This window comes from Xyrauchen texanus, chromosome 40 (genome assembly GCF_025860055.1).
Source record: "Xyrauchen texanus isolate HMW12.3.18 chromosome 40, RBS_HiC_50CHRs, whole genome shotgun sequence".
Lineage (NCBI taxonomy): Eukaryota > Metazoa > Chordata > Actinopteri > Cypriniformes > Catostomidae > Xyrauchen > Xyrauchen texanus.
In genome coordinates this window covers 4,365,830-4,385,730 of record NC_068315.1, presented here as the reverse complement: position 1 = coordinate 4,385,730, position 19,901 = coordinate 4,365,830, and the positions used below count along the sequence as shown (strand labels likewise).

The window sequence follows — 19,901 nt, the reverse complement described above, 5'->3', positions numbered from 1 at the left end:
TGTTATTTTCATGTTTGAAAGAAACTTGTTCCCCATATAAATTTTCCTATATGTAATGCAAAATCTTTAAAGCTCAATATCTCAAAACTGCTCAGAATGCAGATAGAACCTTATAATTCCAAGGGGACGATTTCATAATGATCATGAGAATAATTACAACATTTAAAAGATAAAATTACAGAGGCAGTGTAAAGAAAAATAATTTTTCTTTAACCATTTTTTTATTTGACGACATGCAAACCATGCACAAAAATTTAAAAACAAAAACATATTTACAGAATGAACAAGGTAGAAAAGACAATCCACGGATCAGTTTTCTCTCATCTGACCTTTGAGATATCTCACAAAAATGTCTTGACATCTAATATAGTGAAGGTTTTCAGCACATACTGGTTAAGACTACAAAAAGTGAATTAAAAATGCATTACAGGAATATAAACAAGGCCTTCCCTCAAAAGAATTATAAAGTGTGTTCAAAAAGTGACTGTTCCTCACAGTAACACATTGACATGTGTTTAATCTGTATATTGAGAGCACCAAATGTTTTCGTAGAAACATATAAAAATTGCCTGATCCATTGCTGTTTGAGTATTAGCACAACGACAACTTAGTGTAACTGTAAATCATGAGTGCACTTGTAATCCTTAGCCCTATCGACAGAGATGCAACATGGATAAACCGGTTTCTTAATACTTCAGCACTAAGACCTTCACTAGGTAGTTCAAAGATAGAGCAGAGCCCGTTAAAGTGTATACTTTTCACATTTTCTCCAATTCCATAATTCCTATTGATGCCACTTGTGGTTTAGGAATGACACACTTCAGCTTTAAAACTAGAGTTTGAATCTAAGGGGGCTTTCACACTAGCACTTTTGCTGCGCACCCCGGTTCGAATGACGTCAGAGTTCGGTTCGTTTGGATGATGTGAACGCTGTCTTCCGAACTCGGGTGCGCAACCGCGAACCGTACTCGAGTCCGCTTCATGTGAACTCCAGTACGGTTCGCTGCTGATATGAACGCAATCGAACCAAACCGCGGAATTGAACCGCTATTGATGACGTATAATGTGGTCGTCAGTCTCACACGCGTCACTTTCAAAATGAGCGAAAAGGGTTTACTTTCGTGCGTGCGTGCACGTGTGTATGGAACGCCAGGTGTGCGCGTGTGTGTGTGTGTAAATACACTTACCTTGACGAAAAGCGGGATTGACGCACACGCACTGCAAGCAGAGAGATGATTTCTGCTTGCCTTCGCAAAAATTGTCTTCGGCGGACAGCCCGCTGTCTTTTGAACGATTTCAGTATTTTTGCGGCAGACAAACGCAAGTGTGTTTCTGTATCTTGATGTTGAAAACAAAACCAAAGGTTAAAAAAAAGAAGAACAAATGTGAACCGAGCAAGTCTATTCATTGAATTTTGACGCCTTTTCATTTCGCGGTTATCAAGCAACACGATTACGCACCAGCTGCAGCTTCATGACGCAAGCGTACCGCGGTTCGGATACAAATATATAATGTGAACACAGTCCATCGGGGGGAGGGGGGAGCAATCGAACTCTGGTTCGGAACAGGCAATCGAACTAAGTGTGAAAGCCCCCTAAATATCAGCATGAGGAAAGCACTTGTTTTAAAGGCAGTAACAGAATGGGACCCATTCAGTAGTTCAACTTCACAAACACAATGATCACTATAGCAGTCTGAACGCCGTCAATGCTACGCTACAGCATAATGCAGTCTGGGTGACTGATCCAAAGAACATGCTACATTATTAGTGAGTCTGACCAGAGAACAATGAGGCAGGTTGATCACACAGAGATAATGAATATATGGAAAGCTATATTTAGTTTGCTGCATAGCCTATTGGATTGGCAGAGGTCATGGGTGAGTATATGGAGTTATTAGGTTAAGTATTTGCATGAAACGGTAATATAAAATTGGAAGCCGAAAGAAGGAAATGTTGCTGCTTGGATCCTCTGCTTGAAGCTCATGAGAGGGATGTGATATTGGAACGGCCTCCAGGGGGCGCTACGATCCTCTGTGCTGTACGCCTGGGGATGTGGTCATCCATTTGAGTGCCTTAATTAGATAGACAGGGAGAAAAATGGTTCAACTCCTTGCTGTTTGCTTATTTGGTTTGGTTTAGATTCCATGCAAATTAACTCTACAGAGTTCACTTTAAAGAGAGCATGTCTGCACGAGTTGCACCAGGTCACAGAGGGAGAGACTCCGAGTGCTGCAGAGTTAAATGATAGACTTTTGTTAATACTGTTTTATAAAACATTGAAATCAACAGGTTTTATTTCACCGTGGTCTATACAATTGAATATGTTTATAGGTTTCTTGAAATACCCCATCCTGTTTATTGATTGTACGGTAACGTTTATAGCCAATTCATGTTCAGAAATGAAATCTATGTATAAACTACACTTACAGCAGTTAAATGAAATGTATTCCTTTAACTGAATAGTTCACCCAAAAATGATAATTCTCTTATCATTTACTCACCCTCCCAGCATCCCAGATGTGTATGACTTTCTTTCTTCTACTGAGATAGTGCAAGTGAATGGTGGCCAGAACTTTGAAGCTCAAAAAAGCATGGAAAGGCAGCATAAAAGTATTCCATATGACTCCAGTGGTTTAATCCATGTCTTCAGAAGTGATATTATAGGTGTGAGTGAGAAACAGATCCATATTTAAGCCTATTTTTACTATTAATCTCCACCTTTGACAAGCCCCGACCAGTAGGTGGCGATATGCACAAAGAATGGGAATCATCAAAAAAAATAAAAAATAAAAATTAATGTGGAATTGAAAGTGGAGATTTATAGTAAAACAGAACTTACATATTGATCTGTTTCTCACACACACCTACTACTGTAGTTTGCTTTTGAATACATGGATTTAACCACTGGAGTATGAAGTAATTTTATGCTGACTTTATGTGCTTTTTGGAGCTTCAAAGTTCTGGCCACCAATCACTTGCATTGTATGGACCTATAGAGCTGAGATATTATTCTAAAAATCTTCATTTGTGTTATTTAGACAAAAGAAAGTCATATACGTCTGGGATGGCATGAGGGTGAGTAAATGATGAGAGAAATTTCATTTTTGGGTGAACCAGCAAGTGTAGCAAAATTGCAATATTTGTTTGAAGTATTTACATATCTAATTCAACTCTGATCTATATCACAACAGTTTTGCTAGTATTTATTAATTTATTAATTATTTGCAAATGTACCGTAACAAGTTGCTAAGGTCAAACAAAAAGGTACACTTTTGGATCAAGTAATTATTTAACCTGTTATATATGTATTTTCTTAATTCCCAATATGTTAACTGATTGAAAAGGGATTAGGCTACATCCCTAAAAAAAATTTACGTTCATAAATTTGAGTCAAACACACTGGGAATTAGTAGTTTAACTTTTTCTATATTTACACAATGGAGCCTATACAGTAAATCACAGATACATTATTTTTTCTGTAATATTTGGTCATTAAAAAATCTATGTTTTACAGTATTGGTGGTATATTTAATATACCACATTACACACAGAGATTGGTATATAAATTAAAGCAGCAAATACAGTATATCATCAATACCAATACTCATCATTATTTTTAAAGGGGCCAATTTTTAATGGTTTAAAAGTGTTGCAATTTTGCAACGTTTTTCCAAAAGGACACCCCAAAAATATGCATAAAAATCATAATTTTTATAACCAATGGCTCCCCAAAACACTATAAAAGAGGACAAAATATACATATCAATATGTCAATGCTTAGGTCCCTGATGGTTACATTCAAATACAAATACAAGTTTGGATCCTGTTTGATACCTCAATTATAACTCAAGATTAACACTGGAATTTTAAAAGCATTCTCTACCAAACCAACAAGGTGCTTACCAGATAGAGTAAACCCAGACTGGTGCAAATTTCTAGCTGGTCCAACTAGGATCTTTCCTGGACAAGTGGGTCCCCTAGTGGTTGGCGTGGCTGGTACCGATTTGGTCATACTGATGACATCATGGACTGGGCCATCGTAATTTCCCCGGGGGACACCACGAGCATCAGCCATCTACAAAGAAACAATTTGATTATGAAAGTGAGTCACGACTACTAACTCAAGAGTAGTGCTCTCCCCAAATTGATATTGGGTGTCTAAATGATCATTTGGCCATTGGATGAGCTATAGTCAGCATCCACAACTATACAAAGATCCATGATCATTGGGTCACAGCATGTCTTACCCTGCCTCGGGCTTTGATTCTCCTGTAGACATAGTCGGGAAAGGCTTTTCTGGGGACGAAACGCCCTGAACCCTCAGTCACATTCAGTGTCCCATCTTCTAGAACGATCCTGCCCTGACTGATGACCACTACAGGGAACCCTCGGCACTCCATGCCCTCAAAAATATTCATCTCCACTGTCTGCAGAGGACACCGGGAGCCAGTATTAAGACCAAGAAGGATCCGTTACATTTCAGTTAATGTAACAGTGGTTCTAAAATGTAACTAATCATATAATCATACATTTAGGATAGCAAAATAAATCAGCTTGTCAACTTTTAAAAGGGAGGATAAAATGCTACATCAGTATCTTTTGTTGTTGATGTTAAAGGCAGGGCATCCAGTCCAACTCTGCAATATGTTGGTGCATTCATCGATCACTTTGTAAAAGTTAGCAAAAGGATATCCTGAAGCAAAACCACATGAGAACCACTAGAATCCCACTGTATTCTGAACAATCCAAACTAATAGTGGAGTGGTGGTGGCGTAGTGGGCTAAAGCACGGAACTGGTAATCAGAAGGTTGCTGGTTCGATACCCACAGCCACCACCATTGTGTCCTTGAGCAAGGCACTTAACTCCAGGTTGCTCCGGGGGGATTGTCCCTGTAATAAGTGCACTGTACTGTAAGTCGCTTTGGATAAAAGCATCTGCCAGATGCATAAATGTAATAGTTTATTGAACATAAGCTAAGGATAATATTTCTAATAACTAAAATTGGTTTATTGGCAATCTTTCCCTATTTGAGAGATGGCGTATGGAGGTTGGAATTCACATACCAGATTGTGAGATTTTGCAGAGAAAACTTTTGTCTCCTTTGTGTTCCAGATGACAATGTCAGCATCAGATCCAACAACGATTCGGCCCTTCCGGGGGTACATGTTAAAGATTTTTGCAGCGTTTGTGCTGGTTACTGCAACAAAATCATTCTCGTCCATTTTACCTGTTGCCTGTGCCACAAAAACCAAATTCAGGAATTGCAGTGGTATGAATGGCTCACTAATAGATGTTTCTTGCTATTAAGGTGGGATAGGAGAAAGTATTTTAACTAAACAAAAAAATAAAAAACACATCAGCTTTTATTCTAATCCTAAACTAATCTGAACTACTATTCATTTCTGTCTACATTAAATGACACAATGCATCATGAGATGACAAGGAGGGAGCCAATCATAACAGGGGGCCTCAAGTCTTAAAGGAGAAGCAGGAACAAAACTGAGCGTTTTTGACAGAGGGTGTGTTCACACTTGGTTCTCTTGGTTCACTTGGTCCGCACCAAAAAAGAAAACGATACATTTAGTTCTGGTTCGCTTATCGTTCACACTGGCATTTTTAACACCGAACCTAACAATACAAAACCAAAGGCATCAGGAAAAATTCACAACCTGATTGGACAGCTTTTACGACGTATATTTTTTTTGAAGACAATTGCAGATCATCCAAAACAATGCTGGCTGCTGGGCGAAATGCACTTGTTATAAGAGCTAATAAAATATGTAAAGGAGTCAAAACAGCGCCAGCACCAGAGTTTGGTTGGAAGTGGACCTAGACCCGCTATTCAGGCGGTCTCAGCCCGCTTCTTTGATGCCCACCAAGGTTCAGATGGCAGCGTTCACACTTGTTCAAATGAACTGCACTAACAGAGCAATCACACCAGAGTTTGTTTTAATAGAACCAAACCTGCCAAGTGTGAACACACTCCGAGTCAGTGAGGGTGAAAAATTATTACGTTTTTCAAATATATGACTGATTTGTTTAGTTTTTTTGCAAAGAACTTTACATTATACAACTAAAATTAAAATATGAACCTCAAGGAACATATTAAAATAATAAAAAAGTCATGTCATGACCCATTTAATGCCCTTAATGGCTTAAAGCCCCCAGACAAAGATGACTGTAACAAGGTAGAGTCAGCATGGTGAGCCCATCTTACATTGGCTTCATGATAAATGTACTTATGACAATATTATTTATCTATAGAGTGTGTAATGCAAGTCATGTGTTCATTGAATAGATGAACTTACATAGAGTGTAATTTATACATACCACAGCTTTGTCCCAGACGATGCTCATCCGTTCCTCAATGCCATTGGTTCCCTCTGGAATGAGGGTGAAGTTGTCCTTTCCGACAGCTTTCTGTGCCGTGGAGAAGGTGCAGTGGGCGCTGGCTGTTACTTGAAGATCCCCGCTGAAACACAGATTCATTTCTTTAATGTCAGTAAGTGCAATACGTTAAGACCCAAATCTTTAACTTAAAAGAGTAGATTTAAAGACTATATTAGGGTTAGACGATATGTTGAATATTCATAATATTCATTAATGTACTTTTTATTTAGTCATTCTTTTACATTTCAATGAATCGATTCTGAACTCTGATTCAATGGTTCGTTGAATCGCTCATTTCAATGAATCGATTCTGAACTCTGATTCAATGGTTCGTTGAATCGCTCATTTCAATGGATCGATTCTGAACTCTGATTCAATGGTTCGTTGAATCGCTCATTTCAATGAATCGATTCTGAACTCTGATTCAATGGTTCGTTGAATCGCTAATTTCAATGAATCGATTCTGAACTCTGATTCAATGGTTCGTTGAATCGCTCATTTCAATGAATCGATACTGAACTCTGATTCAATGGTTCGCTGAATCGCTCATTTCAATGAATCGATTCTGAACTCTGATTCAATGGTTCATTGAATCGCTCATTTCAATGAATCGTTTCTGAACTGATTCAATGGTTCATTGAATTGCTCATTTCAATGGTTCGTTGAATCGCTCATTTCAATGGTTCGTTGAATCGCTCATTTCAATGAATCGATTCTGAACTCTGATTCAATGGTTCGTTGAATCGCTCATTTCAATGAATCGATTCTGAACTCTGATTCAATGGTTCGTTGAATCGCTCATTTCAATGAATCGATTCTGAACTCTGATTCAATGGTTCGTTGAATCGCTCATTTCAATTAATCGATTCTGAACTCTGATTCAATGGTTCATTGAATCGCTCATTTCAATGAATCGATTCTGAACTCGGATTCAATGGTTCGTTGAATCGCTCATTTCAATGAATCGATTCTGAACTCGGATTCAATGGTTCATTGAATCGCTCATTTCAATGAATCGATTCTGAACTCTGATTCAATGGTTCGTTGAATCGCTCATTTCAATTAATCGATTCTGAACTCTGATTCAATGGTTCGTTGAATCGCTCATTTCAATTAATCGATTCTGAACTCTGATTCAATGGTTCGTTGAATCACTCATTTCAATGAATCGATTCTGAACTCTGATTCAATGGTTCGTTGAATCGCTCATTTCAATGAATCGATTCTGAACTCTGATTCAGTGGTTCGTTGAATCGCTCATTTCAATGAATCGATTCTGAACTTTGATTCAATGGATCGTTGAATCGCTCATTTCAATAAATCGATTCTGAACTCTGAATAAATGGTTCGTTGAATCGCTCATTTCAATTAATCGATTCTGAACTCTGAATAAATGGTTCGTTGAATCGCTCATTTCAATGAATCGATTCTGAACTCTGATTCAATGGTTCGTTGAATCGCTCATTTCAATTAATCGATTCTGAACTCGGATACAAACTATTCGTTTGCCAAAGCAATGGAAAAACGAGTTGGTAGGAAAATAAAAAAATACTTTGAGTTGTCTCGCAAACCTTTGGCGTTCCCCTAAGAAACTTTGCGTTCTCTCGCAAAAAAGTGTTTCACCTGAAACGTCTGGACGCTCTTGTATTTGCATTCCCATATGTGAATGCTCTGTGATAGTGGATGGGGATTATGAATCAACTCAGTGAATCTTTTGAATCTGTTCAACAAAAAGATTCATTCAAATGGGTTCACTGATTCCTTCAGTGACCCTTTAAATAGGTTACATTGTTGCGCCTATAGGTGGGGACATTTGAGTGTCTTTCTGTATGCTATGAGTGATTCTTTTTGAGTCACTCACTCAACTGATTCAAACACTGAATTGTTCACCACCAAAACCAGTCTTGTCCTTTATTAAAATGTGCATTTCTATAGATCTACTTTGACATTTAACATGACTTTCCTCTTAATTGATACATTTTTATCTATAAAGGTAAAAACACCACCACCACAATAATATAATAATATTATTAACATCACCACAAATAGCAATAAAGCAGATCTATTTTTTGTTCTATATTTTGTCAACTGCTGGGCTTCACTTGTGTAGACCATGGTCATTTTTATTAACATAAACTGGGTGCATACCTATTACACGTTAATCATTGCACTGTCTCTTCATTGTGAGAACGACTTGCAATAGCTTACAGAACATTCAAGCGAGAGAAAACGCAAAAAGTGTTAAAGGAATAGTTCACCCAAAAATTAAAAATCTCTCATCATTTTCTCACCCTCATGCCATCCCAGATGTGTATGACTTTCTTTCATTTGCTAAACTCAAATTAAGATTTATAGAATAATATCTTAGTTCTTTAGGTCCATACAATGCAATTGAATGTTGGCCAGAACTTTGAAGGTCCAAAAAGCATATAAAATAAAATATAGCATTAAAATAATCCACCCCTAAAGAGGTTAAATCAATTTCTTATGAGAAACAGATCAATATTTATGTCCTTATTAACTATAAATGTCCACCTTTGACCAGCCCCGGCCAGTAGGTGGCGATATGCACAAAATAAATCAATATTGATCTGTTTCTCACCCACACCTATCATATCGCTTCCGAAGACATGGATTAAACCACTGGAGTCTGATGGATGAATTTTATGCTGCAACTGTATAATTTTTTGGACCTTCAAATTCTGGTCACCATTCACTTTCATTGTTTGGATGTACAGAGCTGAGATATTCTTCAAAAGTATTTGTTTGTGCAGAAGATAGTAAGTCATTTACATAGTAAATGATGAAAGAATTTTCATTTTTGGGTGAACTATCACTTTCATTTATTTTTGTTCCTCCAAAATTATTTTTTCCCCATCACTGGGGTGAATTCTGATTTAATGCTGACTTCAAAGTTGCATCATTTTCATTGCTCACCAGGACAATAGTGAACTGAGGTATTCTGGAGTGCTCGTGTCAGGGCTAAGGGGCGGGGACATGACAAATGCGGCAGCTTTGGCCCAGTTTTTGCTCCAATAGTGTGATCCATCTGTGCCGAGGCTGGCTGCGAGTGATTCCCCGTAGATGACCATGCCTGACAAAGCAAAATGTAAACATATAAAACTACATGTATTTAACTGCCTTTTCCCCTCTGTTTTTTTTTTGCTATAGTGCTTGAATTTTGTACCCTTTTTCCTGGCCTTGGCAATGACATCAGCAGCTGATTTGCTCATAACCTTTGTGATGTAGAGGGGGCAGTTGGCCTGTTTAGCAATAGTGATGGCTCGATACACGGCCTCAGTCTCCACCTGGAAAAGAACAACATAATGCTTAACGCAGTTCATCAGTAGTAGAGCAGATTTTAATGGTTTCGGCCACTTTATACTGACTTGGAACATTAAGACCAACCTCTTCTGAATGACTCAGTACATGTCCCTCTGGGCCAGTAATTCCCAGCTCTAAAAGCTTCTTCTGTTCCTGGGATTAAACGCATGAGCAACATGCATTGAGTACAGAGGAAAGGATGGTGCAGGTATGAAAGAGGCACATTTTATAAAAGTAATGCATCCAGATTTATGCTACATCATAAGTAATGCATTATGGTTACCTCCTCAATTATGTCACCATTTTCAGCATGAACCTGTGCTATGGCCCCCAGCTCTCTCATAGCACCAAACATCTCATAAATCTACAGATAAAAAAGTGGTATCAGTTCTACAACATGCCCAGGGTTTGGTCTACGAACGTCCTTTTTAACTGCGACCGATCAAAGTCGGTCAATGAAATCAGAAAGGAAGTGATGTCACATGACAGATGTACCTGTGAATCAGAGCTCTGATACTTGTCCTTATAAGCCATGAAGATGAGGAAGGAGTTTACCCCTAAAATGAGAAACAGAATGAAGACAATGTTACATATCTTTCTGAAGTTGTGTGGGAATGCATGCCATATCTAAATGTGTATTTGAGCTTCGATTGCTGTTCTCACACACTGTGATGCTAACCTTGAGAGCTCAAATAGGGCCCCTATAAAATGTAATTATTTTTTTTTTAAATTGACTGTATGGAGTCTGGTGAGCCAGGTGGGAATGCTATTAAATCTCATTGCATTGTCTGAAAACGCTCACTCACTGTCATCTGAACCAATGTCAAAAGCGAAACCATGCAAGAGACTCCGCGTGTGCGCGATAGACACGGCAGCCAGAAAAAAATATCGTTTTGAGATTTTAAACTTCAGCAAATAAACTTCAGCATTCAGTGTGATTTATATCTGTATGCTTGGTGTCTAATAATGTATGGACAATGTACACTTAAGTTTATCTTGTCAATAAAGTTTGATATGAATTGAATCTTCCCATTTAATCATATTATTTAAAAAAAAGTCCACTGGAAAACTGGAATTTGCCCAACTTTTAATTATAGCCTGCCCACTGATATAATGGCATATACACATAATTATATCAAAGATTTAAATCAGTAAGCATGTGTCTGATTAACAGCATTTAACATGTACATATTTAAATAATTAAAATAAATGACGATTATCCAACTATTATGATTGTTTTTTTTTAATGTGCCATGATTAAGTGCGATTAGAAAACTGTACGATTATATAGCTAACAGTTTAAATTCGATTCACAGCCCTAAGAAATATATAGTATGCATGTACTGTGCACTTCATAGTGAATGTGTGAAGCCGGTTGCTCAGGAAGTGGTAAAAAAACAAAAACATTATGATTATTACATACTCTCTGCGTTATTCACTGTGAAGCATGCATTCTAACTATACAAACTAACAATAACAAAGAAACTGAAAGGGCTTCACTCACAAAATTAATGCTAGATTTAAATAGGAAAAAATAGATTATGAAAATATATCACTAATAAATAGTTAACTATTATTCACTGTAATAATACTAATATTAATATATGTAGATATATTTAGGCAGTACCTCAGATCTGTGATGCTCTGTTGTGCAGCACTTTTAATTGGCAAAATTGACTCTAATGTTGTGTTATGGATTGTTATGATTTGTATAAAAGCATTAAAAAGCATGATTGGAAAAATAAAAAAAAATATATGCAATGTTATTTAAAAATGTATTGTAATATATATTCTTTTTCAATGTTTAATGAATTAATTTGTTTAGGGACCATTTTCATGATTTAATTATATTAATTTGAATATGGAATTTAAAAAAATACAACTAAAAATCTCTGAATTTGGAAAAATATAAAACCGATTTCATAGGTCCACGTTCCGAGATCTCAGAGCTTGTGAAACCATTAAATTATTTAAGTTACAGTGCATTAAACTGCAGATCCATATGTTCAATTCTGTTCTTTGTCAGTGTGTATTACAAAAAAAAATAATAATAATAATTACATTGTACAACTTATAATGCAGAATCAAAACAGACTAGGGGGAAAAAAAGAATATCAGAGTCACACCTGAAATCTCACATCACCTTTATCTTTGACCAGAGTCTCCAGTTCCTCAAATAGACCATCATGCCAACGTGTGATGTCGATGTGCAGAGAGTAGTCACAGCACGACCGCATATCTGCCATATCCCTCCACTGGTCGTAAGCGGCCATTAAACTAGATCCCGGTTCAGGCACGACATGGTCAACTAAAGGAAGGTAAGTAAGAAATAGAGGAGCGTACTGATGAAAAACATGCTTATAATGCAGATAAATAAACTTTGCAAAAAGGGGTTAGATGCAGGAATTTTAATCCATTGTGGTCATAAACAGAAATCTTTATTAGGGCTCCTCTAGTGTTCATTTCACCAAACTGCTGCAGTACATAGAACTGGCTGTGAAAACAATGCAGGTATAATAGCATGACTATTAGACTAGGTTGCTTTGATGACACCTCAGTGTTCAACCAACAATTAGCTTATTAATATTAGTGTCTGCACATTAAACTGTGATAGGAGAACGCATTTTGCTTTTGAAAGCATTTCACAAATCCCCTTTAAATAAAAATTCAAATGAACATGTTAAGAGTACAAATGCATTAAGTGGGGCATTTTTGTCTCCCTATAAAGAAGTACAGCGGCTAAAGAAAGGACATTTAAGCAGAGGAGAGAACCATTTTTGACAGTGCTTTGACCCCAAGTCAACTGATTTTATGAGACTGGACAAGCTCTTGCGCTCTAATACTGTACCACACACACACACACACACACACACACACACACACACACACACACACACACACACTTATACTGAGATCCTCCACCTTTGTGTCATCAAATCATGCACAATTTCTTCCACCATGATTTACATTTAGCCTAAATCCTTTACAACAGTGGGTCTGTGCTGGTTTTGCCTCAGGACACAGAGGCAAACCAACACAAATGTGTACAAAAGTAAACAAAAATGTTCTTGAAAATCATATATGACATTTTGTCTCTGCAAGTGAACCTGCATTTTTCCTCTTGCATATTTAGTTTTTTAAGGTTTTCAAGGATGAAGGGTATGCCAAGCAACCTGTCCATGTTAGCATCTATTTAATTTAGCTAGCTTCTATAAAGTTACAGATGAATTTGGGAGTGGTGGTGGCATAGTGGGCTAAAGTACATAACTGGTAATCAGAAGGTTGCTGGTTTGATCCCCACAGCCACCACCATTGTGTCCTTGAGTAAGGCACTTAACTCCAGGTTGTTCCGGGGGGATTGTCCTTGTAATAAGTGCACTGTAAGTCATTTTGGATAAAAGCGTCTGCCAAATGCATAAATGTAATGAATGAATATAAATTTGTGCCAAAATAACGTATGATTGGATGGGCAGCCTTTGACATCTACAACAAAATATCCTGGTAGCATTTTCTCCTCATTTTATCTATTTTGTCTATTTTATTTATTCTAATTATGCACAATTATATGGTTAGTTGCATTCAGTTATTCGCATTGTTTTCCCCTGCTGCCCGTGACCCTATCAGACCAAACCTGTGGCCCATTTTTGTGTTGCAATCAACCAGTTTAGAGCCACTGTTGTACACTAATCACTTCATGAGCTTTATCTTTTGCCACCTTCTGAAACTAACTATATTCTATGTATGGTGTAAGATGTTTGTTCATGTAATGACATACTGATCATGGTGGTTCCTCCAGCCAGAGCAGCACGTGTTCCATGGTAGAAGTCATCTGCTGGGGTCATGCCCAGATGAGGGGCCTGCAGACAGGTGTTAACATCGATGCCCCCTGGTATTACAATGTGCCCATATGCATCCACTGTCTTCACACCTACAGGTACAATGAGGTTCTCCCCAATCTGTCTGCCATCCAAACGAGATAACATTTTTGAACATTGTCAGATGACATCAAGATAAGTCTGTGTACTTCCATACTTTTTTACCATACTTTTTTACTTTTTAAACCCCAAAATGAAAAATGTGGTTTCTTCTTCATTGGTTTTAACACTGATGAATAGAATAAGCAGATTTGCTGTTGATTATTTCATTTTCTCTAAAAATGAATAAGGGGAAAATGGCTTAATTTTCATTTCTTTCATTGTTTAAAAAATTAATTTACGACTTCAGAAACCCCTTTTATCTGATTGGTCATCCCGCCCCGTCTTCTGTACTGCCTTAATCCCATCAGCCAGAATTAGAGTTGGGTTTGCTCTGCAAATTTGTCTCAATTTTCATTAAATATTGTGCCGACCCAAACCACCACTAACTGTAACCTATGCATGCCATATGTATTAGACTATTGCTTGTTGACACATCATGGTGTTGTTGCTTCTTAATAGAGCGACGCGTGAGAGATCGCAAGCCACATCACGTGGCCATATGCTGACTGGAAGTTGGTCTATTATTTATTATTTTATTTGAAATAACACAAGAAGAAGCTAGCAATTCAAAAACAAATGAAACAGATAAATGGACCTACAATAAAAATAAAAAATAAAAAGTATATATTTGAAATGTTGTATGCAAAACGTTTATAGGTAGATTGTAAAAATAATGAAATCTTACTTGATGGTCCCATCTTCAATGTAAATGTCGGCGTAAAACGACTGGTCGTCATTTACAATTTTCCCACCTTTAATGATGAGCTTATCACTCTGGAGACAAAAGAGACAACATGAAATATGACTTAAGATTTTTACAATATGCTGTATATGAAGGTGAATGTTGATATATACAATGTCAAGATACCAGTAAGATCAATATCTTTTAGACTCAAAATGCTTTGCACTGCACTGGCCTACTTCTGACAAAGCAAAAGTGATTTGAAAGAGAATAATAAGCTTTATTATGCATGCAAATCCCGCTATGCAGACTTTGCAATTTTCTTTAATGAGCTATTCAGAGATTATATCATTGAAAGACTAGACACAACAAATCCAGACAGAGTTAGAGAATACAAAAGAAAGATAAGTGGCAACTCCATTCATCTATAACACCACTTGTCTATTTACTGTAATCCTCATGCATGAATTAATGTCTTAAAGGAATAGTACACCCAAAAATGAAAATCTCTCATAATTTACTCACCCTAATGCCATTTCACATGTGTATGACTTTTTTCTTCTGCAAATTGCAAAGATTTTAGAAGACTGTTTCAATTCTGTAGGTCCATACAATGCAAGTGATGGTGGCCAGAGCTTTGAAGCTCCAAAAAGCACAATAAGGCAGCATAAAAGTAATGAATACAACTCCAGTGGTTTAATCCATGCCTTCAGATGTGATATAATAGGTCTGGGTGAGAAACAGATCGATACTAAGTCATATTGTTACTATAAATCTCCACTTTCACTTTCACTTACAATTATTTTGTTTTTGGTAATTCGCATTCTTTGTGCATATCGCCCCCTAATGGTGTGGGCTGGTCAAAGGTGGAGATTTACAGTAAAAATTTACTTAAATGTTGATCTGTTTTTCACCCACACCAATCATATGACCCCTAAAGACATGGATTTAACCACTGGAGTTGTATGGATTAATTTTATGCAGCCTTTCTGTCCTTTTTTGGAGCTTCAAAGTTTTGGTCACCATTCACTTGCATTGTATGGACCTACGGAGCTGAGATATTCTACTAAAAAATTTAATTTGCATTCTGCAAAAGAAAGTCATACACATCTGGGATGGCATGAGGGTGAGTAAATGATGAGATAATTTTAATTTTTAGGTGAACTATTACTTTAAGTGTGAGAAATATGTTAATGACACTTTTCACTGTCCATTTTTGCACAGTTATGTCTGTCTGATGAGTAAAATTCATAATTCAACTTACAGAAGACCAGAAAGAAATCACGCAATGCCCGCTCATTCACCCTTCATTCTCTCCCCTGGTATGAGCTGCAGTATGCCAGACAACTGGGCTTGTTAGGGCACTCAGGCATCAAACTACATCGACAGTGCTGTTAGGCAATGCCAAATAATTTCCTTGCCCAACCCTCAACTAATGGCATTAGATTGACAAAGTACAGTTTATTTGGCCATCATTTAGTCAAGCTCATGTTGTTCCAAACCACATGAATTTCTTTTTTCCATGGAACACAAAAGGAGATGTTAGGATAAAGGCTATTTTTTACCAAACTTAGCTCTGAGTTACACTGGCTGGATGGTGTGCAAACCACAGAGCTTTTCTTTAATGCAATGTGACACCTCCATGGGCAGCCCATAACTGGCACAGCCAAAATCCCTGCAGAGCATTTTAGATTCTGGGCCACAATGTTGCTTGAGGAGGGACAAGACAAACAGCGATGGGCCTTGGATGCAGTGAACACTACCAGGACTGCACTTTATGTTATAGTAGGCCTACTAATGCTATTGTTAAGACATTTATTATTGAATTACACTGTAGTAGTTGGTTATTATTTTTTGCATTAATGACTAGGGAAGACGAGGGATATCACATGGGCTATATCTCAGTTACTATGAGGTTTTGAATCAAAAGTCCAATTCTCTAGCAGCAGTTTTGTATGTTGATTTTAAACACCTAGTTCAAAATCATTTAATTAGAATAATGTTGGTCAATTTTTACCTCCAAACTAAAATTCCAATATTCATCATGATTGAAATAATACGTTTATCTTTATGGAATATTCATGAGCAACATAATTACTTTAAAAATAATATAAATATTCACAGAAGGTTGATATAGTGAGTTATATAGTGTACTGTATATACAGTATAAGGGCAATAGTTATCAGGCTAAATGTGTCAACCTTTGCAAATACACGGAAGAAAAATAACTATAGAATTTACCCCCAAAAAACGAGGCAGCAATTTGCACCCACTTTGAGTAAATTGTTTCTTAATTTTAGCATGCAACATTTACGCATTTGGCAGATGCTTTTATCCAAAGCGACTTACAGTGCACTTATTACAGGGACAATCCCCCCGGAGCAACCTGGAGTTAAGTGCCTTACTCAAGGACACAATGGTGGTGGCTGTGGGATCAAACCAGCGACCTACTGATTACCAGTTTACCAGTTATGTGCTTTAGACCACTACACCACCACCACTCCACTATGCAACATAGGTTAAGGGTATATTTATATATAGGTATAGGTTATAGGACATATAGGACAGCAAGATGCTTTTTTGAGTAACAAATTAAGATAATGCTTTTTCCAAATAACCAGAAAAGAATGCACAATTTCCTGTTAATTTAAATCACATTTGGCATTTCATAACATCTCAAGTATTTTGTAATCAAAGAATCTCCATTGTTATTGGATCGGTGAGCACACCTAGAAAATGCTTCATAACAAATCTATTCTCCCACTTAAGAAAAACAATGTGTGTTTATGGGGGTCTTCAGCCCCTGCAACAGGAAGCTTTTTATCCCAAATACTATTGTTTCATCTTTCGGACGGTTATTGAAATACTTTTGATTTAATCACCCTGGACCGATCTAAAAATGACAATAAATATTTTATCAAAATAAATGTGATAATTTTAGGCATTCCCATTATCTTACATTTCTAAAAGTGGTCAAATGTTAGATCATATTACACAAAATCAGCCTTTGCACTCGATGACCTCATGGATCAGAACATTTTGCAGTGCTTTGTGACAAACGGGTGTTTATGTCAAGTCATGTCATTTTTATCTGTATAGCGCCTTTCACAACACACAGTTTCAAAGCAGCTTTAAAGAAAATCATGCATTAACAGAAGAGAAAACTGTAATATCTATAATGTCTATGACTCATCATTGTGTAGTTTGATTAAACATGATTATTAAGAGTGTATAAAAATAAGTAATTAAATAATAATTGTATTTATAACCCCAGTGAGCAAGCCGAAGGCGACTGCGGCAAGGAACACAAAACTCCATAAGATGTTGATTAATGGAGAAAAATAACATTGGGGGAAACCAGTCTCACTGTGGGGGCCAGTTCCCCTCTGAATAACCAGCATGCATATACAGTAATGCCAATATCAGTTATTTATGTGCAGTGCAAGTCATGGTTTAAGATGAGTAAACTAAGTAAGTTTTAAGGGTCAGTGTTTAATCAAAATTGTGTATGAACTGTAAGATTAATGACTAATGTCTTTGAAGTCCATCCTGTATTAACTGCATTAGTTCACATGGATGCAATTTCTTGATAGTTGGCTGATGAAGGGTTTTGTTGGCACTTTATTGATAGTGTATTGAATTTCAAGAGTGTAGTCCATCATTAGTCCGAGGTGATGCAGGCCGAGATCAGTGAGGTGCTTCGCAGTACAGGGATGTCCTTTGGGAAGTGCTGGTGTAGTTTTTGTTGCCATTTAGTGTTTTGGAAGAAAATGCATTCAAAAGTGTCTTTTGTCCCATTGTATATTATTTTTTTTCGGGGCAACTTGTCACATAAATGTTACAAATGTATTAAGAAAATGATTGACTGGCAAAAGCAATTTTACACTTTTTATTGCTATTACATACAGTATTTGTTTTAGTGTTTAGCATCTATTAGGCTAAAGTGGTGGTGGCGTAGTGGGCTAAAGCACATAACTGGTAATCAGAAGGTTGCTGGTTTGATCCCCACAGCCACCACCATTGTGTCCTTGAGCAAGGCACTTAACTTCAGGGGGGATTGTCCCTGTGCAATGTATGTCGCTTTGGATAAAAGCGCCTGCCAAATGCATAAATGTACATGCATTATAAAAGGTTGATGTTAGGTTTTTATTATGTCGACTTACCCCATTTACAGAAGTGAGTGACAACTAGCCCCAGTCTCCCATAATTCTTACATCCCATCATTATGTTTTTATCAAGTAATGCAGATGTTACCTACATTAATGTCAAGCTGATTGTAGTTGTTTTAAATGCAGCTTTGAATGTGGGTCAGACTCAGGCCGGGAACTCGATGCCAAATTGCGCGGAAGGGAACTGGATTCAATTTGGCCGCGTTAACAACGCCCGACCCCGGGTTTTCTCGCTCCTGTAGTGCACATGGATGAGTCCTCGCTTCATTAAGGCCGGGCAGGGGACGCGGCTCATGGGCACGGCCTCCAGACAGACGTCTAGCTAGGCCAGATAATCGATTTGAACGCTTGTGGCCGGATTGGCTCGCGATTCTGTCATTTTTTCAAAAGTAGGCCTATGCAACGAGAGCTGCAACACTATTACTGAACAAAAAAAAGCATTTTTTTTTTATTCTTGTACTAAACATGTAAGAGAAACCCCCAGTTAGGCTACCACAGTGACATCAGAGTAACGGAGCATGAAGAATGAATGAAAAACACAATGGACATGTAAAACCGGTAAACGCTGGTGCCACCGTCCGGCACACATTTAAGTCCTTTAAAACTCAATCAAAGCCGATTTCATCGAAGTTATTGCACATTTAAAGGCATTATTTATTGCATTACTCGCATTCGGTGCAGCTCGTATCGCGTTACCGGCTTTTCAAGCCATGTTTCAAGGACAGCCGGTTTGATGCCGGCGGCGGCTCACCCATGACTGCACAATAAAAGACATTCTCATCATCTCTCCGTTACTTCAACCAGAACACATTCATCGATGACCTAAAGTTCAATCTATACGGTTATCATTGCTTACCGTTAAACGAGGGATATTCTTCTTCCCTTGGAAAGACATGCCACCGGTTTGAGCAGAGCTTTGATTTCAGAGGAGACGAAAAAACGCGAGAGATGGACTGATATCAATATTTGGGGTGTAATTTAGTTGATCGGGATTTAATAGTCACGGTAGACAAAAGCTATAGAGCCCCCACCCTCTCTCCGGTCCGCTTACCATCTGCTGATTTAGTATTCAAAGACACAGACCATCCCACAGAGGCGATCAGGGGGCGAGGCTCACCCCTTTACTGCTTTAGACAGTGAAGCAGGCTAACTCAAAGTAAAAGTCTATTCACAAGATCAATACATCCACTCTCTGGCTATCTGCACACTCATTTCTTATATATACAGGTATATATATTTAAAGGTGCACTAAGTTTTTGCTCATTCTAATATTTTACACACAAAGACATAAATAGCATTTTTTAGAAATATGTTGAACTATAAACACCCATAAGACTCCAGTCATATGCATTCATGC

General features: G+C 37.5%; 1 protein-coding gene across 2 annotated transcripts; it reads right to left on the bottom strand.

Moving 5' to 3' along the window:
- Window positions 1–219: 219 nt before the first annotated feature.
- On the bottom strand, window positions 220–19,585 carry LOC127633309 (dihydropyrimidinase-related protein 2-like). Of its 2 annotated transcripts, XM_052112333.1 has the most exons (14): window positions 19,401–19,585; window positions 14,379–14,467; window positions 13,492–13,676; window positions 11,860–12,024; window positions 10,212–10,273; window positions 10,000–10,080; window positions 9,801–9,869; window positions 9,580–9,700; window positions 9,330–9,486; window positions 6,333–6,474; window positions 5,066–5,236; window positions 4,249–4,428; window positions 3,905–4,076; window positions 220–2,073 (listed from the first exon to the last, which is right to left on the bottom strand). In XM_052112333.1, exons 1-14 carry the CDS (start codon window positions 19,437–19,439, stop codon window positions 1,982–1,984), a joined length of 1,725 nt encoding a protein of 574 aa, XP_051968293.1. In that variant the 5' UTR covers window positions 19,440–19,585; the 3' UTR covers window positions 220–1,981. The 2 variants fall into 2 exon arrangements, with proteins under 2 accessions (XP_051968293.1, XP_051968294.1); XM_052112334.1 differs by lacking the exons at window positions 220–2,073; window positions 3,905–4,076; window positions 4,249–4,428 and adding an exon at window positions 4,755–4,891.
- Between the last annotated feature and the right edge of the window lie 316 nt (window positions 19,586–19,901).